This window comes from Oxyura jamaicensis, chromosome 1 (genome assembly GCF_011077185.1).
Source record: "Oxyura jamaicensis isolate SHBP4307 breed ruddy duck chromosome 1, BPBGC_Ojam_1.0, whole genome shotgun sequence".
NCBI lineage: Eukaryota > Metazoa > Chordata > Aves > Anseriformes > Anatidae > Oxyura > Oxyura jamaicensis.
In genome coordinates, this window is record NC_048893.1 from 83,823,635 (window position 1) to 83,841,733 (window position 18,099).

General features: G+C 47.2%; 1 protein-coding gene across 2 annotated transcripts in view; it reads right to left on the bottom strand.

The window, feature by feature from the left end:
- VANGL1 (VANGL planar cell polarity protein 1) overlaps nt 1-18,099 on the bottom strand; it is a 36,776-nt gene that overhangs the window by 14,664 nt on the left and 4,013 nt on the right. For both annotated transcript variants that reach the window (XM_035314797.1, XM_035314796.1), the window contains exons 2-4: nt 14,111-14,406; nt 12,473-12,599; nt 9,114-9,721 (exon numbers count right to left, since the gene is read on the bottom strand). In XM_035314797.1, the coding sequence (XP_035170688.1) occupies nt 9,114-9,721; nt 12,473-12,599; nt 14,111-14,193 (818 nt within the window). In that variant the 5' untranslated portion in view covers nt 14,194-14,406. The remainder of the gene's footprint in view (nt 1-9,113; nt 9,722-12,472; nt 12,600-14,110; nt 14,407-18,099) is intronic.

The window sequence follows — 18,099 nt, forward strand, 5'->3', positions numbered from 1 at the left end:
CAAGTGAAGTGTTACCTTTTGAACACACAAGTTGGGAGCAATACCAAGAACTCACCCTGCATCAAAGACTGACACAGGCACTGTGTGCAGAGTGCCCCACTCCTGACATGCCCAGACACCTTGCAGCACCTGGCACCCAGCACCCTGATTACTGCTTCCAGTGCCTGGGACTGGTGTATCTGTGGCAGCAGTGTGTTTCTTCTCCCTATCACGCATGTAAACCATGCCTCTGATTAGCCTGAGCTTCTAAAAAAAAGTAAATATGTTGGAGCTGTCAGGCACCGCAAGAAGTTTGCAACAGCCCACATTTTCAGAAGATAATTTAAAGCCTGAGCATGCGACATAAAAGGGGAGCGTCTTCAGACATCTTGCAGATATTACTGAGGAATTCTGCAAGTTACATTAATAGCTGCGAAGTAACTAGACTTTTGTTTTGTTTTTTAAATGAAAGCTAAGAAATGCAACTTTACTTCCAAGGAAGCAACAGAAAGAGAACATTAAAAGCTTCTTGCTGGCAGCAAAACGCCAATGCAGTAATGGGACTTTACATTTAGACAATGCTGCAATAAAAAAGCAGTACTCAGCTCTTGCTCCAGTGGCAGCTTGGCAGAGTGCTCTCTTAGGAAAGAGGATCACCTCTTACTCCACCCCCAGCAGGGGACAGGATTAGTGTGGCCAGAGTGAAGTTTGTTATTTGCATCAACACAGCAGCTTTAACTTCTTCGAGGATTTCTCTCACACAATCTCAGAGCTGTTCCAAGAAACTACTCTTGGCTGAAGTGGGCAGCCAAGTGGGATTACACAAGCAAGATAATTCAAGCTATGTTTTAAGCCTGGCATAAACACAAATTGATACATGCTTAGTTAACCTGGTTCCTGAAACCAACTGGTTTGGGACAGTTTGCTGAAGGAAGCTGCTATACCCGCACTGGGACGTCACCACTCCCTTTGTCCACGCATGGTGCACCCATCCAGGTACCTGTCCTGATGAGGCTCGGCACTATTTCCATGTGGGTCTGCGCAGGCACTATCAGACCCCTCCACACTGAGGAGCATCACCTCACCCAGACCGCAGCCCAGCCCTCTCCTGCACAGCATCCCTTCCCTGATGTTTTTCCCAAGCCAAAGCACCGCAGTCTAAAGGCAGCGGCTAACTACCTTGCAAACACCGCTGAGGCTGTGTGGACATGGTCCACACCTCCAGGCTGAGCATCTCCAATCCAGCCCCAAAGGATGCAGATGACCCTTTACTGGGACTTAGGGAACACAAACCAGAGTCAGCAGCCTTCATGCCTCAGCTAAAGTCCTTCTTTCTGTGACGGGAGCCTGTTTTGCTGTCTGCCAGAAGAGCTCCCCCCAAAACTTCAACCGGAGTCCCCACTTGAGCTAAACTACACAAGGGGAGTTTAAGCACAGAGGTACATTTACATGGGTGCATGCTGGAAGAAGAAATTAATTCATAAGTGCAAATACTGCCCTCAGTTTTGTGTCAAATGATTTCTTTTATTACCACCCAGCTCCCTTGTAACTCCTCCTTATTCCTTCAGGGTAGGTAGCTTCCAGTTTTCTTAAACATCGTTTGGGCTGTGCTGTGTTAGAACTGTAAATTCTCAATTTCTTCCACTTTTAACAAAAACTGAGCCTCCTCCTTTCCCCCAAAGGGCACACAGCTCACTCCTTTGCAGAATATTTTTATTTCATCATTCACCACAAGAAATGGATATTAAAGGTTGAGGGGGTGGATTTTTTTTTTTTTATTTATTTTCTCCAGCATTTGAAGATAAAAGCATCTTCACGGCCACAAAATTTGTTCAGCAGCTTAGGGAGACCATCTGTCTCTGTGGGCGGTACACGCAGGCGATTTGGAGGGCACAGACAGCAGGGAAAAGAAATTACACGGCAAACCCTGTAAGTACAGGGATGGGTTGGGGTGCTTGCTGTACTTCTCGGCACTGCTGACTTCGAAAGACAAACCAATGAGAAGAAAAACCCCTGCAGATGAAACCAAAGGTATTTTCTCCACCCCATCTCCCTCACAAGCTGCCGAGCAGCTCCCTGTGAGAGAGTGAGCGATACTGTACTAGCCAAGGGGATTAATAATTGACCGCAGGCCCTTCACGTACAAGTACGCCTGTAAACTTTTAAAGTATTAAGCATTCCAAAAATGTGAGAGCGCTCGGGGGTATAGCAATCACCCTGTGCTACTACTCGTCACTGCGGCTTGGTGCTTTCACAGGGGAACACGAGCGCTACCTGGGCCGCGGCCTACCAGGCCGGCTCCACGCTGCTCTGTAGAAAAACACAGCAGGGGTTGTGAGCACACGTGGGGGTGTAAATGAAGCCTTGAAAAGCACAGCCCCTGAGTTTGTGAGGGTTCGTGTTTATATCGTTATTTTATTGGCATGCCTTGGGCTCGTGAAATGTAATTCTGCAGGACCGCAGCAGCCCACAGGAGGTTCCCCGCTGGCACGGGGGGAGAGATGCACAAAAAAAGGGAGCAACGCAGCCCAGATCAAACAAGAGAGGAGAGAGGGGATGCAAGATGACTGTAGGCACTTTGGTCCCTCAAGTTCTGGCATCTTTATCGAAATGAAGAACATTTTTGTGTGTAAAGCCACGCATAAAGCCTTCTGGAAACTGTACGCAGAAAGACAAGCAGCTAAAAAAACATGCCCCTTTCAAGAAAAAAACAGAGCCCTACCAGGCTTCACCACATCAGACATTCCCAGATGCGTGGTACATGCAGGCAGATATGTTGTGCATGCAGTCAGATACTGATGGTCCATCCTAGACTTTCACCCCCCTCCTAATGAGAAGCATCTGGCACTCCTGGAGCCTGCTGTTCACTACTGTCACAAATAAACATCCTCTTAATGAGGTGTTGCTCTGACCCAAGTAAGAAGTCCTAGCTGGTCTTTGCTGACAACACGCCCCCCTCGTAAAAGAGAGCGAGGCACCACTGCCATAACTCATCTCGAGCATCAAAGGAGACTTCTCCTTGCTCTGCAGGGAGCAGAATGCGGTTCTGTAGAGGCTGCTGGAAAATTAACTCTGTTCGGCAATTTCACAGAAAAACTCATTTCTGCAATTCAACTGGCACTCTCAGAAAAGATGGGTTGCAAAAAGGTGGCACCCTAGAAAAGATGGGTTGCAAAAAGGTGGCTGTAAACGCCCAGTTATGTGAAGTACTGCTGGAGAGACATTAGCTTGGATGTTACAAGTCTGACACCTCTCAGTGCTGAAAAAGCTGCTCTGGAGCACACAGCTCAGTTTCTTCAGGAGCTTCACACTTGTAGATGCAATTAGCACCCATTTAGCCAGCTATAACAGAACTTCTTGGGAGGAGAGAGTACTTAGTGCTGGTGCTCATCAGGTTTGGTGAAAGGATGGGGAGGGAAACTCGAACAAATGCTCATCAGGGTGCTTTGTAAGGATTTCAGGACTGAGAAAATGCATTCAGGAAGGAGGCTAATTTCACACAGGCTAGAGGCTCTGGCGACAGAACTGCTCTGCAAAGCAGCTTGTTTGTGGAACATGATGTTGTAGGAAGCTCCTGTAATCAAGGCAGCAGGACATTTAATAAGATGTTTTACTACAGAACAAGGTAAAAGCTCATCAGCTCAATCTCTTTCATCACTAGGGTTTATCACTGTGAAAGATGGTGATGGTTGAAGAAAGGCCACGGAGAAAAGAGGGTCAGTCAGAGTAATTCCTCTGGTCCCTGGGAAGGCAGACCTGCACGTGCGCAAGCCCAGACAGCATCCAGCAGGATTTATCAGGGCAGATACAGCACTGCACCAATGAAGACCGATGAGTGTTCTGCAGTCACACTTGACCACCCAATTGGAAACAGAAATAGCCCGCAAGTGCATGGGATCAGTCACAGTGGGAATAACCAATTTAATTAGATGCACATTATGAAGTTCCTTCACCAGAACGCAGCATGGTTTCTGCAGTTCTTGCCTCAGGCAAGACATGCGGCTTCCTAAACCCATGGTTAAGCCGATACATTTCACCACGCTGGAAAACAGAAACAAAAGGTGTCATATGCCATGGATGCTCTCCTTCTGGGGGGCAGGGAGATTTTAAGAGAGCAAAGTCAAGAGAGAATTGTTGACAGAATTCCAAGCAGGAGCACTCCATACAGTTCAAATCTTGACCAAGTGTTAACTGGAAAAAAAAATCACCCATAATAAGGGGAGGACTCATGTGAGCAACATCTATTTGTTGCAAAATCAGATGTGTAAGGCATAGAAAAGCAGGGTGCAGCCTGAAGATGCTTCTTCCCAGTCCTTGGGCCTAATATGCTCTCTTACTAGTGAGCACGGCCCTGGTGGCACCAAAGAGCATGCACAAGAGACTGCTTATCAGATTAAATCTGTAAATACTGGCAGCCTAGAGATCAGTTTTACAAGCAGTAGCTTCAACAGATACTAGACTGCCAACCCAAAGCAGATGTATCAAAAGAGGCATCATCTTCCACCACACCATTCTGTTTCAGCTTTGCTTTGTGTTAAAGGTAAGGGTTCAAGCACCACCTAAGAAACATGCTCTGCTGCTCCAGGTCAGCCAAGAGACAGGCTCCCCTTCCAAAACACTTTCATGCATATTCTTTGTTTTGTGAGCATGTACAAGCCACAAGATTCTTCAATAAGATATGGTTAACTCCTGTAGAGAAGGTGCAGGCTCTTCAGAGACATACACCTGCTCTGAGGAAGCAGCTGCTCCCGTGTTGAATTTTAAACCATGATTCAGCAAAACACCTATCCAAATACAGATGGAAAACACAGGGATGGGCAACACTCGAACAGAATTTTTCCATATGGAGCTACTATTTCTCGGCACCAAACAATGGACATAGAACATCACTCAACTCACAACACCCTGCAGAAGCTATATCCTGACTCCAAAGCTATATGGCAGCCTCCCAGCTGACTTCCCAACCCATCAATTCATAACAACAAGCTTACATGAGGAAGGGCAAAAAAAACCAGACTGGAGCTCTCAGTACTTCCTACAGGCACATGAACTGTCATAGCCATGCTTCTCATGTTCCTACTGCAGAGATGAGAAAAAGGGAGGAGAAAGACCCACTCATAGACATTTCTAACCTCAGAAAGCCATGCCTGCACCACAGCACAACATTCAGTCAATGTGTAAGATCAGTAATTACCATGTGTGTTTGAAGCCATTCATTTTCCTGTGCTGTCTAGACTAGCCAAGCTTTAGGCTGGGGAAAGAACCCTCACTGGAGAGGAAAGGAGTGAGTCCAGCACCCTCACTACAGAAGAGGGCTTTCTCCAGAAACATCCTTCCTAGATTATTTCTGAACCATCCAGAAGGAACAGAACTGCAGCTTACAGATGTCATCAATGTCCATATCTGTCAGACTGCAAATCCAAGCCTCAGCTTACGAAGCAATCAGCTTTTCAACAGGAAAGTTATCTCCTGTCACTCTTCCCCACCTTTGTTCCCCTTTGTTCTTGCTTTCAAAAGTCTCGCCAGCATCCCCACCCAACCTCTCTTGCATTTTTCCCAGGCTTTGTTTCCCTGCCTCTGCTCTCCTCCCTGCTCTTTGCCCATAGGTACCACCATAAAGCATTCCCCTGCCTGGCACGGCAGCTCCTCCTGCCAGGAGCAGCAGAGCAGTCAGTAAGCCGAGACTTGGCACCACTTTCAGGGGGACTCCACTTTAATTTTTACCTCCCCCTGCCAAACTCTGAGTCACTGCCAAAGGGAACGCACATTTTGGCAGTCAAGCCTCCCAAAAGAAAAGTTAGAAACAAAGTGCTGGGGGTGGGACCAAGCCAGGCTATTAATAGGTTAATTATAATGTGAATTTGGGGAACTACTCCCAAATACGCTTACTCTCCTGGGCACAGGGCTCTTAAGCATGGTGTGGAATATCAAACTCAGCATATTCAGCTTCTTGTCTCCACTTGGAGGCAGGAAGGATGGAAAATCCCATCTATCCTACCTCACAAAAACATGGTTTTCCAAAAGATGTTGATTTCTTCCCTTCTCCCCCAGAGTTTCTTTTCCTCACACTTAAAAAAAATAGCAGCTCCCTCTGCCTCATTAGAAAAGACCCAGAATTTGAAAGCTCACACCTGTGATTAAAGAGATTAACACTTTTGCTACGGAAAAGATCCAGAGCTACTGCAAGAAGCAATGCCACACAAAGTTAGATGTCCCAAGAGTTACATGCCTTCTCAATACCAGCCCCTTGGGAGCATCTTTTGGATGGTTTAGGCAGGCAGAATCCATGGGGAAGCAGGGACTAGAACTTTCAGACCTTTGGGAGAATGAAGACAATGAAAGGTCAGACTGAGGCAACAAGGTTTTGATTTCAGGAGGCAGCCAGATTTTTATACGAGTTGAGGCATGCTTCCTCCTTCCAGGTGGTAGCCCACAACCTATCTATGGCACCTGCAAAAGCACAGGGGTGAGGCAAACATGCATGGTGGTAAATGGAAAGAGCCCACGGGCAGCAACAAGCATTATACACACATACTCTGTCATAGCTATGACCCTCTCTCCAGCATACCCACAAGGCCGCTTCTTCTCCAGTCTTCCTGAAGAACTCTCACCGTCTTTGCACATCCCCACATGCCTCCATCAGACCTCCTGTTCCAGCCCAGTGCCCCTGCCAGAGGCAGAAGGCAGCCCTCCGTACAATCATGCCAGTGCCTTCACGGACACTTTGCAAGATTACATTGCAAAGGTATTCAAGTTGCCAAATTTCTTACACTTCGCACCTTGCATTCTTAAACCTTTGAAAGATGGAAGTATGAACTACACTCATTTCTTACAGTTCTTACCAGATTGGGATCACATTCAGCATCAAGACCAGCAGCCCCTGCCATCTGTACACAAATAACTCTGCCATTGCTTTCAGCAAAAGGAAGGTGGAGGATGAACGTGTTCTTCCTTACCTGGGAGACTCTTAGCCTTCAGTCAGATCTGCACAGGTCTACCTTTACTTCAGCAAAGATGTAAAGACAGCACAGACACGTTATACAGCTGCCAGAAACTAAGGAAAAAGCAACACTACTTCACTGTTATTAGACATGCTTGACAAGACTCTCCTGTAACACAAGATGCTGAAGCATCTACATTCTGCATGGTTTGGGTCCAATATGCCAGACAAAATTGCAATCAGCTTGCCAACAAATGAAAAGTTATTAATTTTTCATACATCTCAGATTTGCCCCCAGGTTTTACAAGTCCTTGCTGCCCTCACAACCACCCAAGGCATTCCAAAACCTTGCTGCAAAGAGAAAACCTGAGAGAGCATTGTTTCTAACACAAGTGCTATTAAGTATTTAGGTCTTGATTCTCAAGCAGATTTGTCTCTGATGGCAAGATTACTTGCATGGTTAAAGACAAACGTAGACCTTGGCACAAGTAGGATCTTAATTCCCCTGAACACAAACCCACAGTCTACCACCAAGCAACCATCAAACCCTTTTGAGCCAAGCGTGCACTTGTGTGCACATACAGGTACGTACATACAAATACTGAATTTTCTGGGCTGAATCACCCATGTGAGAACTGCCCTGGCACACCCCAAGGCACACAGCTGTGCTACAGGGGAGATCTTTGGTAACTCTCTCCACCTCCCTAGCCTAAAAGGCCACCCTAGGTCTGTAACTTAACACAGAGGAATTTCTAAGATTAAAGAAAATAATATCCACCATGTTTTTTTAAACCTCCAAAGGTGACCTTTTCAGAAGTCAACTGGAGAGCTTCCGTTACAGAAAAGGGGCTCTGCTTCAAATTTTGCTTAGAAGGAAAATACAGCAGAGTCCAGACCTGTTTCATTCACGAGATCACAGGTTCTCCCATTAAGCCAGGATCAGCATCCAGGAGTCGACTTCCAGACTTGAGCTTCAACCACTAAATCTGCTTCAAAGCAATTCCATTGCTAAGGCAATGGCTGCAGGAGACGGTTCCTACACCCACTTAAACAAGCAGACACTAATCTCTCCATCTGCAATAAATATGCATGCCGCAGGGGTCTGGACAAGATAAGTGAACAGATGCTTGAGTGCACATAAAGTCTGGGGAATCATCTTCAGAGGTCAGCTGCTGGCTTCACAGGGCACAGGAACTAAGAGATTTCTAGACATCTTCACAGGACACCGGAACCAAGGAGACTGAGACACCTGTCCTTTCTTGCACCTCTGCTGAGGGAAGCATTAATCCCAGTGGGAAGGCTGAAGCAGGCATGCATCAGACCTACAGACACCGCACACCTCCCGAACACTCCCAACATCTGACTCAGCAGACGGATCAACACCAATGACAAAAAGAGCAGGTACCATCATGATACAGAAGCAACCCAGGAGCAGTACGACACCACTAAAAAGGAAAAAAAAAAACAAACAGCTTGCGCCTACATGTGCCCCAGTACTCATTAAAAATATTGTTCTTACGAGTCCAAACTGATGGGTGTTTGGGCACATTAAGGCGACAGCTCTGGGGAAACTCCTTCTGAAGCAAACACAAAAATGCAGTCGACTCCCGATCTTAGAAAAAAAAAAAAAAAAGGAAAGAGTCCCTGGCCACTAAACGCATCCCACAGTACAGTTATCTATCTACATCCTTCAAGGCATCTCCCACCTGTCACAAAATCAGGCATCAGAGCTCAAACACCTGAACGCAAGCATTTCAAAAAGCCACCGATGGCTCACACAGGAGCTGAGTGACAGTGCTGAATTCGGCTCAAGGGATGTTTATTCAGGCTCCTTCCACAGCTCTTGGCTGCACAGGGCAGTGAGGACACATCTGTTTTCTGCATTTGAGCGCATTAAGTTGCTGAAGGCTTTGCACACAAGGCCACTTCCTTCAGTCCCTGCCACACAAACACAAGGGACTGGTTTGCCAGTCAGGAGGCTCTGAAGAGTGATGCTCTGCAGGGGGCTCTCAAAATGACCCCTGGCATGCACAATCAGAAAGCACAAACCAGCCTCAGCAACACAAGGAAGCCTCTCCCCTTTCCTCCAGTGGAAGATTCAGAAACCAGATACACAAACAAAAGCAGTTGGCGCTCTGCGCTGTGGCACAGCCACATTTATCTGCACTGCTGGACTTCAGCAGCTTGTACCTACCTCAAGTGCCCCAAGCTGTAGTATCGCGATTCTCCATCTGTTGACCGAACTACCTTGACGGTGAACATGGGCTGCAGCTGCCGTAGCTCCAGCAGCACGATGGCCAAGTAGTGAATGAAGAGCAGAGCATCCACCAGGGACACCGCATACTGCACTATTCCTTGGTAGTTGGTGTCCTTCGAGTCCAAGATGCGAACGCCATAAAAAAGCCAGTAGGAAAACACAAACAGGAAGATAAGGACCAACAAGAGGGCCCGAAACACAAACACCCTCGGTAGGTCTGCCTTGGGCTGGCGGAAGAACAGAGCCCAGGTCCCAATCAGAAGAATGAGGAGTTTGAACGCCACAGAGATGAACAGTCCCTCACAGACAGTACCACACGGCTCCAGATCATCCCGCCACAGGACCTGGGGTAACAGAATGAAGGCGATGGGGGTAAGGAAGACGAGGAGTCCAAGAACAGCTGCCACTGTTAAACCCAGGTAACGTTTGCAGTCCAACCCAACGCTGTCCTCCAGATCCTTACTGATCCGGGCTATGTCCTCCTGGGAAATGCTGTGCTCAGAGGTGCCTGTGATTGCTGTTGTGGTCTCACCCCAGTTGTCATCCTAGAAGAGAAAGAGAGAAACAAAAACATCAGCAAAACAAGCATGTTATTTCTTTCAGATCTTTCTTCTTGGCCTGGAAAAGGACTGCTACAAGAAACTCAAGTCTGCTAAGAAAAATCAATACCTTCGATATACTGAATAATCAATCCTGAAAATTAGCAAAGTTTTGGAAACAACAGCCGTTTGTCCAAAACACGGAATGTAATTGTTAAGTGTTAAAAACCCGTAACTATAGAGCAGGTAGCTCAACTTCCCATGCCACTCAGTGCACCCCAGAGGCAGTTCTTCTGGCATACTTAACAAGCAATAGGACATAACTCTTGGAAACTGCAGTAACCATCAGGTCCTACGTGCAAAACAAGGACCAGCACTCTTCCCACAAATTCCGTGGTACAAATGCATCACAGAATCACCTGGAAGGGAAAGTTTCATGTCAGGTCAGCTGTAGTCATTACACAATCAAAAACATGTTTACATTGCTGTTCCTCTTACTGATGGAAAAAACTGCATTTCCAGCAAGTTCCTCTGCTTTTTTCTTCCTTTTTTTTTTTTTCCTCCTCCTGTACAGTAGCACTGCCCTCAGTAGCTGACATTCTAATAAAGGCTTAGTTAAACAAAAAAAAATTACAGGTGGTCAATGAGGTTATTTGCAGGTATGGTGCTTTAAATTTGAGGATCCTAGACTACCAATATAGTCAAGCTTCAGATTACATCTTGTTTTCCAAAAGCCTCATTTCTTCCCTAGCTTGTTGCAGAGGACTTTGGCAAGCTAGGACTGCCACCCACACCATCATGCCTCCAATTGCTCCTTCCTGCTGCTGGCATGACCAAAGAGTTATGCTGACACATACGGATTTGATTCGCAGCTGCTGCTGAAGTGACTCGGGCAGGAGAAGACTCCTGATACCTCATGCAAACACCAAACAGTAGAGAAGCCTGTGTTTTGTTGCCTAGCATCTGACACTTTTGTAGCTGCAAGGTTCATTCAGAAGGCCACGTTTTACTTTTTCTTATACCCACCCGAGTCTATCTTTCTGTGTCATTAATAGGATTTACACCTTCTCCCAGACTTTGGCAGCTACACATGATGATCTAAGCATTTTGTTTTAAAGAAATAGGCATTATTTTAAGCATGAGACATGATATCTATAGACAGAAGAGTGTTGTAGGATTGTACAACTGCAGGGCTTCCTACCTATCAGAGCACTTTTAAACCATTATTCACCTCTTTAAAAGAGGTGCAGCAGAGAGTCTTCAAGAATCCTTGGGAGAGCAGTGGACAGAGGCAGTAACACTACTACGAAGAACTCCAGTGATTTACCTCCTGATGCTCTTCAAGACACCAATACCTCCCTGCCTCCTGCAGCAGGGCTTTGAGACAGACCAGCCACAGTCAGGAACTTGAATTTATCTGAGTTTTGAGTCATTTCTCAACAAAACTGAAAGAGATATATCTGCATTGCAAGATGTCCTGAAAGGGAGCATAATCATATCACATCTGCCTCTTTGCCAGGGCCTCCAGTAAAGCAATCTAAGCATTTCAAGTATTTTATGCTTATGTATGAAATAGTTCTGCATAATTTCCCCCATTTGATTGACAAGAAACTGCACAATAGAGAAGGGATTGAAACATGACAGCAGCTTAAGGCTACAGCCCAGAAGAAAACAGGCAACCTCAGTCCCAGTCTACCATTTAAGAAAGCTCCTCCCATATTAAGTGGCACAAGCAGAAAAATCATGCATTTACAAGTCTAAATCTCAAGTGGTACAAAGTTGCTGAATGCAACCCAGGACACGCAGGAGAAACCTCTTGTCCATTCATCAACATATTTTTGTTTGACTTTAAACTGCACTGAGGAGGTCTGCATGAAAACAAGGGCGTAAAAATTCACCTGTACATTTCTATGTATTCAAAGTAATAGCTCTTGAAAACAAACACTTGGTTACAAAATACTAAGTGGATGTACAGGGAGTAAGCCCACTTGCACCTACACGAATACTGTTTTAAGTACTACCATACGTAATCTGGGTGGAAACTGGGCATCAATATTACTGCCTTTTTTTTTTGTTTAAGTAGAGGTGAAGCCCCGCAGCCAAAAATTAACATACCAAAAGTCCAACCCAGGAGGCAATGAAACATTCTGCACTCTTTGTTTTGCATCATCAGTGATTATTTGAAGATGAGAATGCACCTTCACATCAACTGCTACAGCAGAGATTACCAGATCCATCCTAGATGCGATCTACACCCAGCATTTTTCCATTCTTTATTTAATCCAATGTTAACGTACCAGCTTCACCGCGTTTTGAGCTTTTTCTCCCCTTTCTAGCTATTTCGCATTACCTTTACGCTTCTTGCCTCTCCTCCCCAGTGGGATCCTGGCACTAACATTCTACCCCAAGCAAATCCCATCTAAAGACAAAAGAGTACATACAGGTGAAAGGATTGACCTGAATAATGCACAGTGAGGCAATGGAAACACACACGCTTCTGTAGACCTTAGCAGATGACGTTCTTTGGAGAGAGAGGCAAATTAGTGCCCCAGGGGTGAGTCATGTCAGCACTGGTGCTGTCAAAAACAATGCTCTCAGAAAGACAAAACTGATCAAGACCTGGGCTTAATGAGTGAATAAGTGGTGGCCACAGGTCATGGCAGCACATTAACAGCACGTAAGCAATGCTTTTCCACCCCCACTCATTTGCTCTGCTCCAGAAGCCAGACTCCAAGTGTACCTTCACTCCCTCCTTACCTGGCCCTCCTCTGTCCGAGAGGCATCATTCCCCAGCAGCGGCTCTGCAGGAGGTGCCTGGATAGTGACGGACTTCTCGGATCGACTGCCATCTTTGCTTCGTGGCGATTTGTGCCTGTCGCGACTCCTTTTCCAAACAAGAGGAGAAGAAAGTTACCAGAAGGAGTTTCTGGAGCACGGCCTGGAATTACACCACCTTGTATTTGCAGCAGGTGCCCTAAGCATTAGGTTATAGTTCCTGCTTGCTCATCTCTTGATCAACATTGATTTCATTTCTTACAGAACAAGCTTCCAAAGAGGCAGAAAGTGACCTCGCCCTGAGCAGCCTACAGCCCGGTGGCTGGGACAGTTTAACTTCTCAGACAGCCTTAGTTCCTGCGATGTGAAGTCTTGTCAGATAAGACCTTCTTAACACTGTAGGCCAACGGGTGAAGTTTGTTTCCACTGGTCAACAGCCCCCAGCGTACCTCTTACAAAGAAGATCAAGGGTAGCAGGGCAGTGCTTACTGTCAGAACACCCTTGTAAGCCTCATGGCTTCTCATTTGAGAATATCTCAAGATAAGCCCCACCCATCTGCTCACCCATATTTCCCCCTTCCTTCCTACCTGGAGAGGGAAGCAGCCTTTGCACCTGAGACCCTCACTGCACTGGCCATTGAATCTCTTCTGGGATTACCAGAGCCTAAAGCTTTCATGGCATGAGACTTTTTCCTGTTTGCCATAAGAGGCTCTGGGATTTTGTATGTAGTTTTAGGAACTTGGAAGGCATCTTTCCACATTGTATTCTAAACTTCAAAGGACAATCCGCACTGGAGGGTTGGGGGTGTTAAAGGAGAAGGGAGGAAAGGCAAATGAAATGTTTTACTCAAGAAACAGACTGGAAGCAAAGAGACAATTTTGTGGAGGAATTCTTTTTCCAACCACACAGGATAATTGCTTCTGAAATGCAAAGTTATTTTGGACCAGCTCAGTTGTAAATTACACAGATTGTAAATAGCACCAGCTTTGCATTTAAAACTAACTGATGATGAAAAAAACAGTTTCCAAGTAATCAGATGTTTTAGAGCGAGATGGTTTTTGATGCCACTGAACTACCATGACAGAAAGAGGACTTGCTATTCAAGTTCTGAAAAGCCTGACTTCTAATCCAATCAATGCTGATAGAGGACTTGCTGTAGACTCAAGTACCACTCAAGTTCTATTAAAAAACACCACCAACAAAGAGTAGCCAGGAGGATGGTGGGAAGAAAAAGGAAGCCTTGTTGTTACACAATAAAGAAATAGCAGTAGAACAGAAAACAAGTGGCAATATCACTCTAGGAAGTCTGACGCACTTCTCCAGAGACTCTACTTATCCCTCAAGCTTTAAGAGCAGAATTAAGTGATCTTTCCGTTCTGCTAGTGCTTCCCCAGTGTTGCTGGCCATACATGACCCCAGTGTGCATGCAACAGTTTGAATGTCATTAAGCTAGTGGCATAATTGTTTCCTATCCTGTCACCTGGTTCCCCTTGAGGACTCTCCACATGCATCTCCTCCAGAGCTGTAGCCCCAGTGATTTCATCCTGACATATTTTCTTCCTCCACAGTACACATCCTAGCTTACAGCAGCAAGTAATTAATACTAAACATTTCCTTACCCTTGTCTGTGGGCTTTTTTGGAGTGACCTGAGTAGTGGGAGTATCCCGAGTATGTTGATTCTGTATCCATTGCAGCAGACATTGGGGTCTCTGTGGACGGCAGCACAGATTTTACTTAGAGACGAGTTCCTGGTGCTCCTGAGGTGGAGTCCGTGATAAAAGTGCTTTCCTGGGTACTCTTTGCTTCCCAGTCATCAGTGAGGCCTGGTCCGTGGGGACTGAGTGCGCTTCACTTACAAGGAATCAATCCTTCCAGATGGAGAGGAGGGAGGGTGCTCTGCTCCTCACGGTCGGCCTATGGAAAGACAAACAGGCATGGAAATGCATGCTAAGCAAAGCCAAACAGTATTCCTGCTGTGCTAATTCCCTCACCCTCTTCCACTCAGCCCCATGTCTCCAGCTCACCACATCGTGCCCAGTTCACAAGCTCACCCGGGCCAATCACTCTCTTTTTTGTCTGCAGAAACACACATTTGCAGAGCTTCAAACAAACTGATAACGTAGCCCTGTTTTGCAAAGTCTAGCTCATTCATCCAAAAATCTGCAAGAAACAGCATCAGTCACTTGATAAAGAAGGCTCGGCCGCCTAGATGTAGAAATTCACCCCTTGTGAATTGCCAGGAAAAAAAAAGAAAAAAAAAAGAAAAAACAAAAGAAAAAAAAAGAAAAAAAAAAGAAAAAAAAAAAGAAAAAAAAGGAAAAAAAAGAGGAAAAAAAGAAAAAGGCTCAACTTCCACACCCCCTTTCTTCTCACCCCATTAATGCAGATCCCAAACACCACCAGGTTCAGAAATGACAGCTCTTCCTGGGGGAAGGGGTGGGTGACTACCCTAGCAGAAATGCTGAAAACGATCAGACCACCGTGTCTGAACCTGCTTTGTTTTCATAACTGCAAGGTGTGCCCGTTTTACAAGCATTAGTTACTCTACAATCGATGGCACTGCAAGCGCCTCCCTTTCTCTGCAACCTTCGCCTCCAAGAGCTAATTTGGGCTTTGAAGAATTGGATTTTATTAGAATTTGGATCTATATATATACACACGTACTAACAGCACTGGGAAAAGTCAATTAGAGATCCCATCTGGCTGATATGGGCCAGCATTTCTTGCAGCATGCTTCCAGTTGGAACAAAAGCTTAAGTCCCACCTGCAAAAGGCAGAAGGTGGTCCTGCTTTTTGGGTCAAGAACAGGGTGGCATCAGAACAGCTCCCAGGAGTCACACGCCTGCTTTCCAACCCCATACCTTGGGTTTGGTTTCCCCAATTCCTGCCCAGCCCGCTGCTGCCTCCAGCCAACGCCAGCGGAACGGAGGGCTACAGCCACGCAGTAGCCTCAGAGCAGGCAAAAGACTGCTTTACATTAAATTAAATCCCTCCGTTATACTCTGCTCACAGCACTTCTCAAAGCTGTTAGCAATAAAACAGTCAACCACTGCTCTCCACCCTCTCCCTTCCCGGCAGAGAGGGACAACAGCAGCAGTTGGGCTTCGTCCTTGGCCAGCCATCCTGTCCAGCCCTAGGATTCCCCCACTAACACCTCCAGAAAAGCTCACAAGCGAGCAGAGAGCAGCCCTCTACCACTCGCAAACCCTGCCAAGGAATGAGGTCTCATCCCCACGGGGTTCCTTGGCTCACGCTGGGATCTGGAACGACCTAAAGCGGTGTCCCCTCTGCAGCAGGGGCTGCAGGTAGTGGCCCAACACCTGGGCTTGCCAGGGCTCTGAGAGGAGAAGGTGTGGGGGGGACCTTTCATGTACATTAATTCCCCGGCTGTAAGGGAATGTTGGGCCTCAAGAAAACTCCGTAAAGGCAGCACAGAACCTAGGAAGGACAAATAAGGATGGAAACATAAGGCCCGGATTTGGAGGGGGGGAGCAAGGATGAATTTAGACTCCATAGGCAAAAGAAACATAAAGCCAAGGCACAGTTTGAAGCATCGCATCATTACTGTAACAGGAACAGAACTCCCCGAGCCAGGGACACACGATGCAACACATTAACTCCCCAGATTTGCGAGCAGCCTGTAGCTTATGGCTCCAGCAACAGGCTGGGACTCGGAAAGGCTGATTTTTACCTCCATCCTGCTGCACAGCCTCAGACAAACCCCCTCCACCACGCCCAGCCTTCAAAAAGCACTGTGATACCGACAGAGAAGATGGCACTAGAGCAGCTCGCAAGCATGACAAACCAGGAATACTGTCCCAAACACACGAGGTGTTAACAGGTATTATGGGATTAACCCACTTACTGCTCGTGGCATTACCAGAGTCTCTCTGAGATCAGCCAGTGCCTTCACAAACACACCCCACCACGATACAGGAATGGGAAAAAGCAAGGAGAGCTGCTGGTGCACATCGTTAAGGGTTACTCACTCTCCCCAGGCTTTAAGTTGGTGTGGGTGGCCCCGTCTACCCGCGAGTGCTTCCACACGCTTTGCATTCAGACGATTCCCACAGCCCCCAGGAGAGGTGGCATGAGGAAACCGAGGCGTGAAGGGGCACACTGCTCACCCAGGGCTGCACAGCAGTAACAGGGAAACCCGTGAGGAAAGCTTCTACTCCCAGCCTTTTCCTGTGATCACTTCGTTTTCCCCTTCCTCCCCAGCTCCCCGACAGAAGATCAGAGCTGAGGCACAGATCAGGAGCACGGCTCCTCTCCCACCCCCAGCAGCACAGGGGCACGCTTCTCTGGAGACACCAGAGAATGCTTCAGCAGACAGAAACTGCTGTGAAAAAAAAAATGCACAGGCTTCCCAGGCAGGAACCGCAAGCAAGCAGCTCCCTTTTGGCAGCGGGCGAAGCGAGGCAGCGCTGGGCACCAGGCACGGAAAGCAGACTCGCAGCAAGACAGGAAGGTCGGGGCAGGCTGGATCACGCCAACTTTCATTTTCTGCGTAAACACGAGCAACGGTTTTGACATAGCTCTGTGAAAAGTCAACAACAAGGCCCCCAGAAAAACGTTAAGCCTCCTGGACGGCGGTCAAAAGCGACGTGCTGAACTCGGGAACTCTGCACCACCTCCTGGCCCCGGCTGCAGGACGTGCTGGTGGCTAAGTAAATCTTCCCACCAAGGCAGTTACGGGGTTGTTGGGAATAAAACACATCTGCCCAATCTGAGCAGGATGAAGCGAAGAAACCAAGGAAAGAGGAGTACAGTCTGCAGAGAGAAAGGTCCATGCACGCTCCCTGTAGCCAAACCAAGCAGCATCTACATCAAGGCAGGAAGGGAAATAACCTTACCCCAGAAAGCCTTCTGAAACTGCTGGGGAGAAGGCGGGGAGGGGACAGAAGACAAACAGCATGATAAATTGCATCTCTGTGTTGGAACTCTCTCAATGCCAGAGCCAGAAACCAGCCCTGGATCAGCCAGCACCCCAGCAGCACCCACCGCTAAAGTCTGAGCAAGGCTAGAGAAGGCAAGCTGGCACGTGCCTTGGAGGTAGCACGACCATATCCAAACCAAGCACAGTCTGTAAACACCTCCATTGCTGAGCTACAAATAATCACCATTCTTACCCTACGCCTCTGGGCAAGGACAACTGTACTGCCTAAAGCAGCAGCTCCATCGTTTGGGGCCTCATTCCTCCACAAACAAGCGTGAGTTGAGAGCCCCGTTTAGTTAATGCAAACGGCTTCACAAAAGATCATTACATCTCACAGGGCGCCGCAGAAGGCACAGTCTGTTTGCAGAGCTTCTGGTCCTGCACGAAAGCAAGCTCCTCCTTGAGGGGAGGGTTGCAATATGCTTGGGTTTTGAGGGGGAAGCCACCGTGAGTAGCTTCCACCTCCACACCATGGTGCATTCCTCTCCGGTGTGTCAACACAACCCTCAGCGAGCAAACAGCACCACTGGAGGAGAGGGGAAAAAATAACGTGTCTCCCCCTTGCCACACTTTTGTCCTGGATCCTTTCCACAACCCATTTCACAGCACAGCCCCAACGTGCACAACCCACACCCCGGTGAAGAGAAGTCCTCCTCCACTCAAACCGC